The sequence below is a fragment of the Oncorhynchus mykiss genome, chromosome 21 (genome assembly GCF_057628025.1).
Source record: "Oncorhynchus mykiss isolate SJ-2025 chromosome 21, ASM5762802v1, whole genome shotgun sequence".
NCBI lineage: Eukaryota > Metazoa > Chordata > Actinopteri > Salmoniformes > Salmonidae > Oncorhynchus > Oncorhynchus mykiss.
Genome location: NC_143042.1, coordinates 17644682 through 17662003, shown reverse-complemented (window position 1 = coordinate 17662003; position 17322 = coordinate 17644682). Strand labels below are relative to the sequence as shown.

At 45.7% G+C, this 17322-nt stretch overlaps 1 protein-coding gene across 2 annotated transcripts in view; it reads right to left on the bottom strand.

Annotated features, from left to right (window-relative positions):
• Positions 1-16819, bottom strand: part of kcnd2 (potassium voltage-gated channel, Shal-related subfamily, member 2) — a 152898-nt gene extending 136079 nt beyond the window's left edge. For both annotated transcript variants that reach the window (XM_036957498.2, XM_021577352.3), the window contains exons 1-2: positions 15856-16819; positions 14324-15524 (exon numbers count right to left, since the gene is read on the bottom strand). In XM_036957498.2, coding sequence (XP_036813393.1) covers positions 14324-15435 — 1112 coding nt within the window. In that variant the 5' untranslated portion in view covers positions 15436-15524; positions 15856-16819. The remainder of the gene's footprint in view (positions 1-14323; positions 15525-15855) is intronic.
• Positions 16820-17322: the final 503 nt, after the last annotated feature.

The window sequence follows — 17322 nt, the reverse complement described above, 5'->3', positions numbered from 1 at the left end:
GGCTAAAACACAAGCACACACATAGTATTAGTTAGGCTGATCGTTAACAGTTAGTAGTTGTGTTCGTTAACAGTCCATTAGTAGAGCCATGCAGGCACAATGTTAGCATAGCTGGTCATATGCAGTAAGACAAGGTAAAAACACACAGCATTATGTTTATACAGTTAAAAACACTTGTTGTACACCAGATACACACAACGTTAGCATGGCGGAACACTTATTTCTATTGGTTAGTCAAGAATCCCAGAGTTAGCCCAAAATAGTGTTCAAGTTCCCAGAGAGTGTGTGTACGCTAGCAGCATGCTAGCTAAGTGAGATGCATTACTCCTGCCGGTCCCTGTGTTCTCATTCAGATGGGGATGAAGGGTATGATGTCAGGCACGCGCTCTACTTCACTAAAAACTGTGTCAGCACTTCACTGCTGCTAACTAGCCACCAACTGTACTGTACTGTACTGCTGCACCATGCACACTGAGACACACTGAACTCTACCCACACAAAATGAGGCTGGAAATAAGCAGTTGGAATCTTGGAGTTCCTATGCTGGTTCAGGTTTGATAATCCCACACACGCACGCATACACACATGCACGCATACACACACACACATGCACACAACGGAGAGGGTGATGTACCTATTATAATAAGGTTACAGGGAAATTTCTCCCCGGCAGTATATGGTTTCAAGGCCAGACAGACGTAGAGTGTGTGAGTGTCAGACGCTTAGGAGAGAAGAGACAAGATGATGAGAGAGAGAGAGAGAGAGAGAGACAGAGAGAGAGGGAGGAGGGGATGGAGGAGAGGAGAGAGAAAGCAAGATAGACAGAGAGGGAGAGAGGCAGAGAGAGAGAGACAGAGAGGGAGAGAGATGGAAGACAGGAGAGAGAGACAATTTAAACATGAGACCACCTCTCTAGCTATCTGCCCAAAAGCAGAAGACCTTGCCACCGTTCGCCACGCTGTCTTGTTGACCTATCCAGTCGTCTCTCATTGGCCTGAACAGGGATGAAAGCAGCAGAGTGAACAACCTTTAACCTATCTCTAGGAAAAACCCTCCACTCCCTCACAGCCAAGGCGTGTGTGTGTGTGTGTGTGTGTGTGTGTGTGTGTGTGTGTGTGTGTGTGTGTGTGTGTGTGTGAGCGCATGCGCTAGCTTGCATGTGTGTCTATCATGTTTGAGTTGGGTTAAAATGGAATCCTCAATGCATTCTTCAAACCGTCAACTGTCATTCAGCCAAAAGGTGATTTTGAAATAGATCCCTCCCTCTGAGAAGCATGGGCGTTAGTCATTCAGATGTCTATGACAGGAGTATCATAGACTGTGTGACAGTGTGCAGAGAGCAGTGCTGCGGGAGGGGACACGAGGGGATGGGAAGGGACAGCTGATGGTAAATGGATTGCGTTCCTCGGGGGAAGTGTGTCTTGCCACCATAACGTCCTCTCTCTGTCCCCTCAGCACGACCCTGTAGCCCTCTATGAGCACTGATAAGCTGCCATTAACACACCATTAACACTGACCTCTGTACAATATCAAGCAAGAATGATTGTATGATACAGCCAACCGAGTTGAAGGAGCTCAGGACAGTCTTAGAGAGAGAGAGAGAGAGAGAGAGAGAGAGAGAGAGAGAGAGAGAGAGAGAGAGAGAGAGAGAGAGAGAGAGAGAGAGAGAGAGAGAGAGAGAAGAGAGAGAGAGAGAGAGAGAGAGAGAGAGAGAGAGAGAGAGAGAGAGAGAGAGAGAGAGAGAGAGAGAGAGAGAGAGAGAGAGAGAGAGAGAGAGAGAGAGAGAGAGAGAGAGAGAGAGAGAGAGAGAGAGAGAGAGAGAGAGAGAGAGAGAGAGAGAGAGAGAGAGAGAGAGAGAGAGAGAGAGAGAGAGAGAGAGAGAGAGAGAGAGAGAGAGAGACTGTTTGGGAGTCAGGAATACAGGCTATACCACAATGTATCCACTATGGACATGATAAATCAGATTCAAACGAAGTGGTACAGTGGAATCTGGTCCGAACTCAAGGCTTTAGTCAATTTAATCTTTGGTTCAAATGTTGGGCCGGGGATTGATCATAAGCACAGCACAAGGTAACGCACCAAATCTTTTACGGTATTATTTCAACAAGCACTGTGTTCAAAGCTTTTCAGCATTTTTCAGTGGGAAACACTCAAGAACGCTTGCTAAGCCTTTCAAGCCGAGCCGGGGGGCCAGACAGAGACAGAGGGCCCCTCTGAGATAGCTAGACAGTCAGACGCTGTAGGACAATCAAAACAATCTGAGATGATAGCAGGCAAAAATAACCCTTTTTATTCAATTAAACCGCCAATGCCGGAACATCCAAGGTGAACAGCGGCCCTGCAGACTAACAGGCCTTCCTGGCTCTCCTTCTTTCTTTCCTATCTTCTTTCTCACTGTCCTTTTTCTTCATCTCCTCAGCTTGCCTCTCGACTGTATTTTATTGTGCTCAGGTCCCCACCCCCCCTCCCCTCCCCCCGTGTCTGGCTAAGTGTAGAAGTCTAACAAAGCCCAGCAGGCACACATAAAGTAATGTCTTTGTGCCAGAGCAACGAGTCTCTTTCCAGCACAGGTGTACTGTTAACCTTCAATGGAGGGAAATGACATCTCTGAGTCTTTGGTATGACTTGTCGATAAACAGATCAATGATTGCTTATGAAAAAAAAGAGAGCACTGTGTTTACTAACAGAAGGAGTATGAGCACGAGCCAACCTTCGAGGTAGACAACGTGATGATGGAGAAAGAACTGTGGTGTGTATTCATGGATGCCAAGGGAAGCCAAATCCCCCCCCCCCCCCCCCAAAAAAAAAAAACTGACCAGTGAACAAATAAAAAACATACCAAATAATGTGTCTTTCGTCTCTCTGTGTTTCATAATGTTTCTTCAATTCGGAAGAGGCTGAATGTATCTCACAGGAGAAAGCAGAAACAGCACCCCCCTGTCTCTGTATCTGTAGACCATCTATAGGATGCTGTCTGCTGAAAAAGTGTATGACATTGTTGCCGCCCATAGCATCGAATACAAGGTAAGTCAGCGAGCATTTGGCCTCCCTTTAAAAAAAAAAGTGTAAAATAATAGCTAAACTGAGTGAGCTCAACTGTGAATGGTCCTGGTGCACTACAAATAAAGTGTCAAGGGAAGCCAGTTTGGATTTGGCTTCACACCAATCACATCACATCAAAAGCAAAAAGACAGAAACAACTTGCATTGTTGCATCTCGTTATGTTTTTGTCCTCTGGTGGCTAGCTAGCTAAAATTGCCACATTCCTAAATTAGCCATGGATGAAAATAGGGATATGAACTTGTGGTTTTACTTAATTCTTCGTACTGGCCAATAATTATAAAGGCAATTCTAATCCAACAATAAATTCATACATTTTTGTGCCCCTGGCCTGAGAGGATGGAAGTTCAATATGCAGCTAGATATAGAAGGCCGTTAACTAGCTGGCTGTTAACTAGAATCATAGACCGTTAACTAGCTGGCTCATCATTGCCCGATAAAGGAAGTTAGACTAGCGAACAAGCATTTTAGCCAGGTAGCCTAGGATAACAAAAACTAAACGTGTGTACTGTCTGACAGAGTCATAGACCCTTTAGGCAACATGAAAGAGAGAAAGATGGCATGTTTTTCTACTTGCGTGAACACACACACACACACAGAGAGAGAGAGAGAGAGAGAGAGAGAGAGAGAGAGAGAGAGAGAGAGAGAGAGAGAGAGAAATCAGTACCATGGACAGCCACATCATATTTAGCTTACGTTGATTGGACTAAATCATTTTGGTATCTTTTAGTTGTCACTGTATTAGACTAAGCAGAGTTGATTTGATGAAGTTGAAATGGTGCTGGAATAGTGGAGGCAGCTCCTGTTTTCTTTGCGACTTGCAGTAACTCTCTGTGGTTCTAAATCAATAGTTGTTAAAGTTGTAGGAAAATGTCGGAAACATTAACTTGCTTGACCATGCAGTAGGTCATGTAACTAACTGTCTGTTACATGCAATGTGCTTTGTGGACTTCAATGGACAGAGGTTGCTATCCGGTATTGTGATGAAACAAAAGTGTGGTTGAATTTATTCTGTCACTGTGTCTTTTTATTGTCTCGGTCTTAGGCATATGAAGTAACAGATTCTAGAGAAAACAACAATTATCACAACACATAGGTTGTAAAATGTTTTTTTCCCCCCTAGCTTGCCTTCCCTGGTGATTTTACCCAGTTTGCACCGCTACTGAGCGAGAGTGAGAGAAAGAGAGAACGATAAAGAGCTGAAGAGAGAGAAAGGGACAAAGAAAATAGAAAATAAGGTGTATCTCTGACCCCAAGCACGTTTCATTCTCCACTGGTTTGTGCTTTCATTTATAGTGCCTGGTGCCTGGTGTGTGTGTGTGTGTGTGTGTGTGTGTGTGTGTGTGTGTGTGTGTGTGTGTGTGTGTGTGTGTGTGTGTGTGTGTGTGTGTGTGTGTGTGCGTGTGTGTGCGTGTGTGTGCGTGTGTGTGCGTGTGTGTGTGTGTGTGTGTGTGTGTGTGTGTATGTGCGTGCGTGTGTGTGTGCGTGCGTGTACGTGCACGCATACATCTGTGTGTATTTGTGAGTGCCTGTATGTGTTTCACTTGACATGCACCATTTGCAAGGCGTTCTACCCCCCCCCGTTCCACTCCATTTGAGCAGACATTCTGAGAACAGCAAAATGTCCAGTTAGGCCCTGGCTCTAAATGCACCTTGAAGCGCAAAGGAATAAGCTAGGGCTCATTCTCCTCATAGCAAAACAGCCAACACATGATAGCCCAGCCATACACAAATGAAAACAAGGTTGTACAGTAACACAGCTTAGTGGAGGACTATTGACTCCCTGCCTGTCTCCTGTCCATCTCCTACTGCGTGTCTGGGCCACAGAGCCCACCTGTCACCGTCTGTCGCTCTCTTGTTTATATTAAGACATAATCAATGGAAGAAGACAAGAGGCCTGGATAAGTGACTGGTTGAAAGGCTGTTTAGGGGAATTCATTAACATACTGTACTGCACAGTGTATTAGGATGCAACATAGTGCCTATCTCAATTACTGTATATGAGTGTACAAAGCTATCGATCCCGTGACAACGTTCATTCCTACGTGAATACTCAATAGCGCATCGAGGCCAAGTGAAGTCAGCTAAGCTGGTGTCTAATATGCAGTTTGAGCTACTCCAGAACGTGACGTTGCAGGCTAGCTCAGTGCTGCCCCCCTTCATTGAGTAACTTGAGTTCAAGGCAGACCGAGGTACTGTAGGCTACCACTAGCAACTAAATGATCTTTATAACTTATTCTTTGTGCAATTTCAAAATAATTGGTTAAAGGACATACATCTGGTGTATTAGAAGCAATTATTGGTACCCTAATTGTCTTTAAAAAATATTTTTACACGAAGACTGACCACAAATATTGCCATTTTCCCATTCACTATAATGGGGGATCCTGTTTTCTGCAAAGAATGCCTACAGTACCGCGGTTGGCCTTGAACTTCTGTCGCTTCAATGGAAGTGGGCAGTCCTTTTCCCCTGGCATTTCTATTGTAACTGGAGTAATGTCTTGTTCTAGTTGCAAACGCCTGTGCGGACGGCAGTACACTCAACGTTGTTAAACCGCAAATAATAAAACACAGTTGAGATTTAACTTGGAAAAAGCTTGTCCCTCGTCTCCCTGTTGCGTTCATAATATTTGACGAGGAGAAAAGGCAAATCATCCAAGCAGAAAGTAATCCTGTATGGAGAATAGAGGTTGTAGTTTTCGTCAGATATAAAAGGCTTTTATGCAAGAGGTGTGTGAAAATACACCAGTTTTAAGGTGTTCGCTAGGTCAATAGCTAGCTTTTTCAGAGAAGCAAACAAAGCTAGCTGTGTTTATGGATGTAACGCAATACAGGAAGTAGTGCCAAACTGTATATGCCAATCTGTCAGTCAATCTCTTTCCCAAAAACAAACTGTGAATCACCCTCTCCCTGCCACTGAAATCTCCATCTCTCTCTCCCAAAACAACTCTTTATTTCTCCAACTCTTTGTTTCTCTACGCACTTCCCAAAAAACAGCATAATGTTAGCCGTTACCATTTACGATACTATGTTATTGAGATCATTTCCTCATCATACAGAACCACCATTATGATACCACCTGACCAACCGTCCAACAGCGCAAACGCCCGGGCCAAGCTCCATCGGTAAAGGCTGCAGCCTGCAGTTGAAGCCTTCCTCAGCGATGTTCTCTTCTGTTCTCTCCTCCTCTCTCTGGGTTGAGAAGCCATCCTTTCTACTTCAGCGCGTCTCTAGGTGGCTTCATTAAAGATCCTATCTAAAATAATCACTTAACCGCGCTATACAAGAGTGTGTGTGTGCGTGTGTGTGTGTGCGTGTGCGCGTGCGTGTGTGTCTGTGTGTGTGTGTGTGTGCACGTGCGTGCGTGCATGAGTGCGTGCGTGTGTTAGATCCTAACCCATGCAGCATAACGAATTAATTCAATTAGGCCCATTCTCATCCACTGTTAATAGCATATATAAGCCACCTAGAGACAGAGAGAAAGAAGAGAGAGAGGGATGGGGTGTAGAGAGATGGACGACACTGAGCAAGACACCCCAACGGTAGAGTAAAGAACACCAAGTTTCAAGTTGCATTTGTTGTATGTACGGGATACGCATGTTGTACATCATCCAATGAATTGCTTACTTGCAGGTTCCTTCTCGACAACGCAACAACAATAAGAAATGTCAAAGATAAGAATACGAACATAAAGTAAATGACAGAAAAGGGGATAAAGATTTTAGAAAAGGTATAATAGAGGAAGGCAAAATGTATAGTACAATGATGTACACGTGTATTGGAGAAGGGGCGGATGGGGGGCCACTGTATACATGTAGCAGTATAATAAGAGTCTGGTAGCAGCAGATGTGTGCTAAGGTGCGGAGAATTAGAGCAGTCCACTTCAAGTGTTCAGCAGTCTGATGGCTTATAGAGAGAAACGGTCTCTGAGCCTGTTGGTATCAGACCTCATGCTTTGATAGTGTCTGCCTGACGGTATGGGAGAGAACAGCTCCTGGCTGGGGTGTGTGGGGTCCTTGATGATGACCAGGTTTTTTTGTTTACATATTACTCATGTAAGTGCAAAACCTAACAAAACTCAATGTTCAGCGAACACTAAACACTTAAAGCTGTTGTATGGGTGTGATTTGCAACAGGCGTGGATGGTATGAGAGGAAATCGATGCCTTTAACACCGATTGTAGCTGCCAACTCAATTTCAAATATGAATCAGAGACAGCCCTCACTTGTCTTTGATCGATTCGCGTTCTTGCTGGGCTCTGAAATTGCCTCGTTGGACTGGACCTCTCTACATAATCGTCATCACTAACACCGCCACAAAGTCAGAATTGTGGCTAAACCCCACCCATTTCTACAATTTCTAACCCTAACCTTAACCCTAACCTTAACCAAACTGCTAACCTTATGCCTAACACTAACCTTAAATTAAGACTTAAAAGTGATGTTAGCAGGGTTATTGTCTGGCCCTGAATGCCGAACACCTGCCAATCAGAGAAGACAGTGGTAACAACACAACCACCTCTTACCCCAGTTGGCCTGCTCATCTGAAATCTGCTTCCTCTCTCCGTTCCTCTCGGCCGCCCGCCGCGCTGTAACTGGTGCCTAACATCTGAGTGTACTGTATGATTTGATCTGTTTATTAATTCACTTCCTGGATATTAAAAGCCTTCTGATGCAGACATGGAGAGAGGGGGAGAGGGAGGGAGGTGAGGAGCATGGGGGGGAGATGGAGACAAAGGGAGTAATAGAGAGGGGGGAGAGAGGAAGAGAGGAAAAAGAGGGAGAGAGAGAGACGGGAAAGGGAGGGTGGAGAGACAGAAAGAAGGAAAGAGGGGGAGAGAAATACAGAAAGAGAGATGAAGAGAGAGAGAGATACATCGATGAATAAACATGTACAGCTCCAGAGTTCTGTTCACCCAGAGATGAGGGTCAGAGTGTGTTCCACTGTAGTAGGTAGGTGGACTGTATCACCTGTATAGACAGGGGACTATGCCACGACATGTCAGGTAGTTACAGGAAGTCAAGCAGTTAGGCATGTTGACATAGATACTGTGCACATAGCAGAACATCTCAACATCACACACACACACACACACACACATACGCACACACACACACACACACAAGCAAGAATGCAGACACAATGACATAAACATGACTGACGCACTGTACACACACAGTACACACACGACAAACGTATGCACACGCGTGCGCTAATAACGATTGTTTAAATGAGAAAATGGTAAGAAATAAAATATTGTGAATCATTTATATTTCAAGAACCCCAGTAGGAATGAAAGAAGCCGTCATTATCAGATCCGAGGAAGGAGCAAATATTTGATTTTCGATGTTCAATTATATTCCGTTGTTGTACTGTAGAAATCATTATTAGATGAATGGACAGATCATTAAACACATTCACACAAAAGCAGCTCAAGCAGTCTTTATACACTACAGAAAAGAAAAAAAACCTTTCCCAAAAGTAATTGCAGTTTTTTAAATCGATAGATGTCTGAGCACACGCTGCACTGGAATCCAATTTCAAATCCTTAAATCTTTATTTAAACAAACAGCTGGAGAACAAAGTAGTGAGGAATCGAATTGTAATACCCCTCACTCCGGGAACCCTCTACACATTGATATATGATATGATATGTAATATAATATATGACATATGATATAACATGTATCAACGATATGGATAGAGTAAGAAAGGTGTCTGTGCGAGTATGACTCCATATAGGAATGAGATTATGATTCAACACGACACATGAACATTAGTCCCAGCGTTACCACAGAGCATTACCATAATTATGTCATTGCAACAATAGTCAAAAGTAAAACATCCTCATCTTCCAATTGGAGTCCACTCCGTTCGGGTACGTGGTCAAATGAACTGTCGCCTCTCCTGTCGTAGTTCAGCCTCTAATTGTCAAAGTCCCATGCTGTGACATGATTGGTCACATTGCGGGAGCGTGTGGCGGGTGGTGAGCAGAACTGCACATTTGGGCCACCGTCTATGACATAATTGGGCATCTACTCCGTCACGTGACTTTGATAGAATCTGACCATTTCTGATGGATGTTTTCGAAACACTCATTTAGTTAATTCATCTGATTTCTTAGATGAAACACGCACATCCCCGACAACATCTAGCATGGGTTAATCTGGAGTCTTTTTTACACCGCCTGCTGGTTTGCTTTCTCAATATAGCTCAGTAACCTTGTTCCCCAGGTCTAAACCAGTCACCAACCAACCAGCCGTTCAGAGACAACAATCATGAAAACCAGCAGACACTGAAGCCCTCCAGGCCTAAAGTCAACCAGCCCTATATTAAAGGGAAATGTCATTAGAGTCAACCAGCCCTATATTAAAGGGAAATGTCACTAGAGTCAACCAGCCCTATATTAAAGGGAAATGTCATTAGAGTCAACCAGCCCTATATTAAAGGGAAATGTCACTAGAGTCAACCAGCACTATATTAAAGGGAAATGTCACTAGAGTCAACCAGCACTATATTAAAGGGAAATGTCACTAGAGTCAACCAGCACTATATTAAAGGGAAATGTCACTAGAGTCAACCAGCACTATATTAAAGGGAAATGTCACTAGAGTCAACCAGCCCTATATTAAAGGGAAATGTCACTAGAGTCAACCAGCCCTATATTAAAGGGAAATGTCACTAGAGTCAACCAGCACTATATTAAAGGGAAATGTCATTAGAGTCAACCAGCACTATATTAAAGGGAAATGTCACTAGAGTCAACCAGCCCTATATTAAAGGGAAATGTCACTAGTCAACCAGCCCTATATTAAAGGGAAATGTCACTAGAGTCAACCAGCCCTATATTAAAGGGAAATGTCACTAGTCAACCAGCCCTATATTAAAGGGAAATGTCACTAGAGTCAACCAGCCCTATATTAAAGGGAAATGTCACTAGAGTCAACCAGCACTATATTAAAGGGAAATGTCACTAGAGTCAACCAGCCCTATATTAAAGGGAAATGTCACTAGAGTCAACCAGCCCTATATTAAAGGGAAATGTCACTAGTCAACCAGCACTATATTAAAGGGAAATGTCACTAGAGTCAACCAGCCCTATATTAAAGGGAAATGTAATTAGTCAACCAACCCTACAGTATACTGAAGGGAAATTTAAACATTTTTCATCTTCATATTCATCATACACTGATCCAATGTCAGCCAGCAATGAGTGCAACCTGAGTCCGGCTCCATATTGGGCTTGAGACATACAGATCTAGGATCAGTAAGTAAGGGATGTAACCTGAGGCAGTGTCCCTACCAGGCTCCAGACATACTAACGAGATTCCTGATCATGCCTGTTACCCTTATGTGACCCCAACAGACTTGACCTCTAACCCCTGACCCTCCCCATGTGACTACTGAGTTCCTATGAGCTGTAACCCTAGAGACAAATCGTATTCTATATGACCTCCTATTAGAATGAGTCTATGGCCTTGAGTAACAACATGCATAGCCAACCTATACAATGTGTGTAACACCTTCGGCAAGTAACAAACGGTTGTCCATTGAAGCTGCAAATCCTCAGAGGGCTAGGCTTCCGTTGCAGTGAACTGCACAGATCAGAGGGTTGAGCCCTTGATAAAAGGACAAAGGTGTCTCATTTAGGGAGTTTGCTGACTTCCCTCTCTCCTCTCTCTCTCTCTCTCTCTCTCTCTGTCATTGCCTGTCTTTCACTCTTCCTCTCTCCTCTGTCAGTCTATTAGTGTCTCTCCCTCTCTCCACTCATTCTCTCCTCAGCATCTCCAGTAGCGACAGCTGCTTCAGTAATGGATGCCGTTTGACAGTGAATAAGCCAATTAGAATGGCAGTGATTTAATTGGCCCCGGACGATTTCACTAAATCCACAAACGAGTCAATTAGTGGGACCGTGAGGGGCCAGGGGGGCCAGAAGCAGGACAAGGGGGTTAAGCTGTGACACTGATTCAAGTTATTCAAGTGTTACACATTCTAGAACCACCGTGGTTATTATTTGACTTTGCACTTTGCTGGTCGTCTAAGAACATTTGATTAATTGATTAATTAAAGTTGTTCACCTCCCAATATTTGATACACATGGACAAAGGCAGAGACAGACACACACACACAAACACATACACTGCCTCTCTTCCAGGTCCCGGGAAAGCCAAACTGAGGGATTCCTGGCCGTACTAACTGGATCACAGGCTGGAAGGAGAATTGGCTGAAATTAGGCCGTAATTCAGTGGACACGCAACTGGATTTGTCTCTGGCTGCGTGTCTGCCTAGGTACAGCATGGACACGCAGTGTACACAGTACAATATGAACCTCTGGGCAACTGCAGCACAGGAGCCAGACGTTATACAACATGATACTGCAGGTCAGAGACAGGCTGGGGATTTGAGAGAGCTAGCAACAGTAAGAGGCTTAGGTATACTTAAGCAATAAGGCCTGAGGGGGTGTGGTATATGGCCAATATACCACGGGAAAAGGCTGTTCTTACACACGACGCAACGTGGAGTGCCTGGATGCAGCCCGTAGCCATGGTATATTGGCCATGTACCACAAACCCCTGAGGAGCCTTACTGCTATTATAAACTGGTTAACAACGTAATAAGAATAGTACAAATAAATGTTTTGTCATACCCGTGGTATACAGTCTGATATACCATGGCTGTCAGCCAATCAGAATTAAGGGCTCGAACCACAAATTTAAAATTGTGAATTTGGTGCAGCCAGTGATACTGCTAGAGTATATGGGTGCATTGAGCAATGTGGAGTGCTGCAGTGGGCTCATAAAAGACACAGCACGGAGAGAAAACTCATACTGCTCTCTGCTATGCCTTCTTATCTATCTCTCTCTCTCTCTCTGTCTCGCTCTCTCTGTCTCTCTCTCTTTCTCTCTCTCTGTCTTGCCACCTTTATCTCACTCCCTCTCTCTTTGCCCTTTCTCCAAATTTCCCTATGACCTTTTCCTTCTCTTTTTCTATATTTTTTCTCTCTCCCTCACTCCTCTCTCTTTTACCTGCTTCACTGAGCACACCTCCCTCCCCTCCCCTGCCCCCTGCAGTTCCCAGCCACAGATCCATCCCTGTCTCTGGTCCCCTGGCAAGGTAATGAGACATTAAAGAACGATAGCCTGCGTCCGCTTAAGAGCTATGTCCTTGCTCAATCTACCAAAACACTCCTCGCACGCACGTACGAGCACACACACACACAGACACACAGACACACACACACACACACACGCCCACACACACAGACACACACATTTGAGAGAATTGTAGGGATTTTTACAGACATGAGTACTGGACATCTATTTATTTTAGATAATACGGTCCATCATACACTCGATTCATCCAATGGCTTTTTGTGAGGCACTGGACCGATGCAACAGAATAGAAACAGATGACTGTGTGTTCATGCTCTTAAACAAAGGCTAATGCAGCTGTGTAGTCACCACCTGTCAAGCCCTGGGCACAGTAAACACAGACTGGCCTCAGGTACTGCCATCACCCGCACACACACTGGCACTGCAGCCAGAAACACACAACACACAGTAACCAGCTGATTGACACATCGGCAAAACAAAGAGGTGAGGCTTCTATTATGAGTCAACAGAATGGTTTCTGGTTGTGGATGGGAGCTTGGCTGTGTTTCAGTGAGGTTAGTGTGTGTGTGCGTGTGTGTGTGTTTGAGTGGGAGTGAGAGTGAGAGAAGGTTGCCTTTCTTCACTGAGTTTCTTTGTCTCAGGCCTAGCTCATTAACAGAAAGGCCAAGACACGCACACACACACACAGAAAGAACAAGCCACTCCTACTGCGTCAGCCATTAGCTCAGTGGAGAGTGTGAACCAGTAATTGCATTTTGTTATTGATATCATTCAATCTGACAGTGGGGACATGCAACTACACAAATTACACACAATGAGGTGTGGCAATCTATTCCTCTCCCTCTTTCTCTCAGCCACTATTTTCTCTCCATCCCTCCCCTACTACACATGCAATTACAGAATAAAGTAATCAGAACACAACAGGCCTTCCAATCAAATTAATTGAGAGACTCATATAGACAAACTGTCAGGCAGTAGGCTCAATAATGAACAAAACAAACCAATCAAATAGAGAAATATCATCTCTTGACCTATGAGTAATTGAGCCTTGTGAAATCCATCATGTTAACTATGACGATAACACTCCACGTTTGTGTTCATGAGCCGAATGGACTTCAACGGCGCTGTGATCAAAGTATCAGACGTGGGTTTTAGCGCTCCATTTGATTACCACTTTAGAGGCTGATTCACACCCGTGAACTGTTGGCAAGGAAAGTAACAGCAATGCTAGAGCACGCAATGCTGAAGAGAGGCGCAGCGCTTCGTTTCAGCACCATGGAGAGCGCACAGTACTGCACTGCCATGTGTCTGCTCCGCTTCAGCACCGCGGAGAGCGCAATGCAACTGCTATGCTTGCGGCTCTGATTCCCCACAGCGCGCCACTCTCTTTTTCAACACCATGGAGAGCACACAATAGGCTACTACTGCACAGCGCAGGTGGGAGTAATCGGCAAACTTGTCAATGAACCGTAGCCCCAGGACTCATATTAATGAATGGGTGTACACATCAACAGCAACACGGTGACATAATATGCCTCTTGCACAGGTTAGGCTGCAGCTCTGCAGCCACTTTTCAAACTGAGTATGGCTAAATTGAATCAACTGTAAGATAAATAAGAGAGGAGGAACCAAAAGAGAATATAAGACCACTGTGCATGTGTGTGTGGGGTGGGGGGTGCAAGAGAGATATGCTGTGTGAGAGAAATCTATTGCAGTATATTCTGATTTAAATTTTAAATCTTGTCATTGATCTCTCTCTGCTCCTCCCATGTTTTCTATGTATAGCTCTCTTCATTTGACAGTGTTGAAGAGGTGTGAATCTTAATGATGAGAACTGCTGCAGTGCTTAGGATATGATGACATCATAGGCCTACAGTTTGGCCTGTGAATAAGGTAAATGCCTCTGAGGCCTTTGAATGTGAATGTTGTGTGAATGCCTTAAACCGTTCATTTGAGGGTGCTTCATGTAAATGGGGATTTAGGCAGGCCTCAGACATTTACCCAACTGTCCATTCACACTGCAGCTGCATGTAGAGAACGCAAAGGAGAGCACAACAGCAAACCAATGCTGCTGATTTAGGGTCGAAAACATAACCCCTGAGCATTTGATCACACATCTGCACTGTATGGTAAACTGGATCGGCACCTACCCCAGAGTTGTCATCGTGACGATGGTGTACCAGAATGCGGCCGGGATGCTGGTGAACTTGCTGGCTGAGGAGCCCTTCTCGGCGTAGAACATGACAGTGGCGAAGATGATGATGGCCATGGTGAGGGAGAAGAGCAGGAAGCCCAGCTCCGAGGCGCAGCTCTTCAGCGTGTAGCCCAGGATGCGCAGCCCCGCAGAGTGGCGGGAGAATTTGAAAATCCTGAAAACCCGGAAGACCCTCAGGGTGACGAAGGCCCCGCTAACGTCCTCGTTGTCCGTCATGACCAGGCCAATGTAGTAGGGCATAATGGCCACCACATCGATGACGCTCATCACGCTCTTGATGAAGTTCCAGCGACTGGGCGCCGCCATTAGACGCAGTAGGTACTCCACGGTGAAGATCATGACGCAGGCCGTATCCAGACAGAAAAATGCCAAGGCATACCGCTCCCCGCACGAGACCTGTTTGACCCGATTTGGCAAAGTCCCGCACGGGACCGTCTCCACCACGTTGGCCATCACGGAAACTGCAATGAAGAAGCCGGTGACATAATAAAACACCAGGGCCATGGTGCTCGTGTGGGGGTTCTCGAAGGCTCGCCACATGGTTTCTCTGAATGTCATATCCGGCGGGACCATATCGTTCTGGTTCTCGCTGTCCTCGTCATCCTGGATTCTCTCCTGGTTCTCCCGCCGCCGGTCCTTGTACTCTTCATAGCAGCAGTCCCCTATGATCTCCGGTATGATCCCAAAGAAAGCCAGCTCCTCATCGTAGGCCGAGATGCACTCCTGGCGCGGGTAGTGCAGCTTCCCGGTACGATAGAAGTTCAGAATGTGTCTGAAAATATCCGGGTCACGGTCGAAAAAGTATTCATTTGTCTCCTCGTGGAAGAAGAATTCCCGCTCCGTGCTGCCCAGTAAAGTGTCCGGGTACCGCTCCAATGTATTCCGCCACGTCTGGAACTTCTGACCGCTGACATTGAGCAAGATGAGCCCGTCCTGTTTTCGCCGGTTGTCAGGTGGAGGCGTCGGCATGGGCGCACTGGCTACCGGCATCCATCCTATAGCAGCCGCCCGGGCGAATGGTAACCACGCCGCCACTCCCGCTGCCATGGTGACCCACTGTGTGCGACCCGGTCCGGGTGAAGAGCTCTCGACGCTCCGGTGGGCGATCACAGAACCACAGCGCGGCGAGAGGACATCTGGAAAGGCAACCCAAGCATTAGCCTACTCATATGGCTACACTGTAACAAATCATGCATGGCTGATATGAATATATCGTCCACTTGCTGTTCATTCTGTTTGCTTCTGAAACTCAATAAATAATAAAATCTAAATGCATTGCACAGACATGTCCCACGTATATCCCTACTGTCGTCGATAGTGAATATAAATCGTGAGAGCGAGTAGTCAATGGTTCTAGTATCAGTGACTCCGCCGAACCAATATTTAGCAGTATAACATACATGATTCAACGGCAATAGTCTGGTAATTGAAAGCACATACAACAAACTAATAATGTAGCCCACTCACCTCTGCGTAAAAGCGACTGGTTTGAAAAATGAAGATTTCCGTTCTCTTTCTAATATAAAACAATCCTCTCTGCACACAGAAGTATGCAGAATATTCTCCCCTTGGAAAAGTGGTTGAAACGAACCAGCAACAAGTTCAACACGGGGGTAATTCCGTGCTCCAAACACCGGGAAAGACTTGGCTCCAATCATACAAGGACATTCTCGAGCTCTTTCTCTTGCCAAACAACACCTTGAAAATCAGCTCCTTCCTATTGCTCGAGTTTTTCAAGAAAAGCGCGACTGTGATCCTCTTCGGAGACCAATGACTGTATGGGCCGAGTCCACACCGACAACGGTGTTCTGTGTTCGCAGCTGAATCGCGAAAGGACATAAAATCACATACACACACACACACACACACACACTGACACACACGCGCTCACCACATACACACACAAATACACAAGTGTGCCACCACCATATCCACAAGCTGCCGCTCCAGCTCAAAATGTCACCAGCGGAGGCAACCGTTTAATAATTATATAATAACCACTAGAGAGAGAAGGGGAATCAATGACCGAATTCGCGGAATCGTTTAAGGAGAGCAACAAATGGGAATATCGAAGTTGTTGGCTCAGCTGCCTCTCCTCTCCGCCACTCTCGCTGTTGTGCAGCTGCGCGGAAGAACCAAGTTCCTCTCCCCAGCTCGTTGGGGGCGTGTCACGCGCTCCGGGCATCCTTTAACTTCTGTGTAATCAAATGGAGCGCTCCTCCTTGATGCCTTGCGGATACCCCGTTATGCACGACCGTGTCATCATTAACCAAATACCTTTCTGAAACGGACACCGTACAGAGACACGTACCGTACGGAGTACCGTACCGGTCAGTCCCGGAGGCAGTGTGAAATTATACCAAACCGTACTGACAGAGTAGTATCACATCAAAGCAACAGCCTGCAGTACGTTGTACATAAAATTAGCTTTGACTGAAAGTGTATTTGCGGTGGTTGCTAATACACAGGCCGTTGTTCCAGCCTCTTTCTCTCTTGGCACTGTCACTGATGCTCAGCCGGAGCACCGCTAGATGGAGACAGTTTTCAGTTGAGAGGGGAACCCACGGAGCCGAGGGCGGAGTGGAGAGCACCGCAGTCGGGGTATCTGTTCTCCCCACAGCTCTCAGCAGATGTCGTCGGAGACTTTATAGACGTCATCAACGTGATGGATGTATGTCATTGTCTAGCGCAGTGAGCATTGACCCCCCACCCGACAGCACTCATCCCTGGAGAAGACACTCAAACCCCAGAGGAGAAGCTGTAGGGTGGCAGGTAGCCTAGCGATGTGCCCTTGAGCAAGGCACTTAACCATACTTTGCTCCAGGGGTGCACCACTACTATGGCCGACCCTGTAAAACAACACATGATGTATGTGACAGTAAAACCGTCTCTTTAGTCCACTGGGGCCCTTTAAGGTCAGGCAGGCCACTCCAT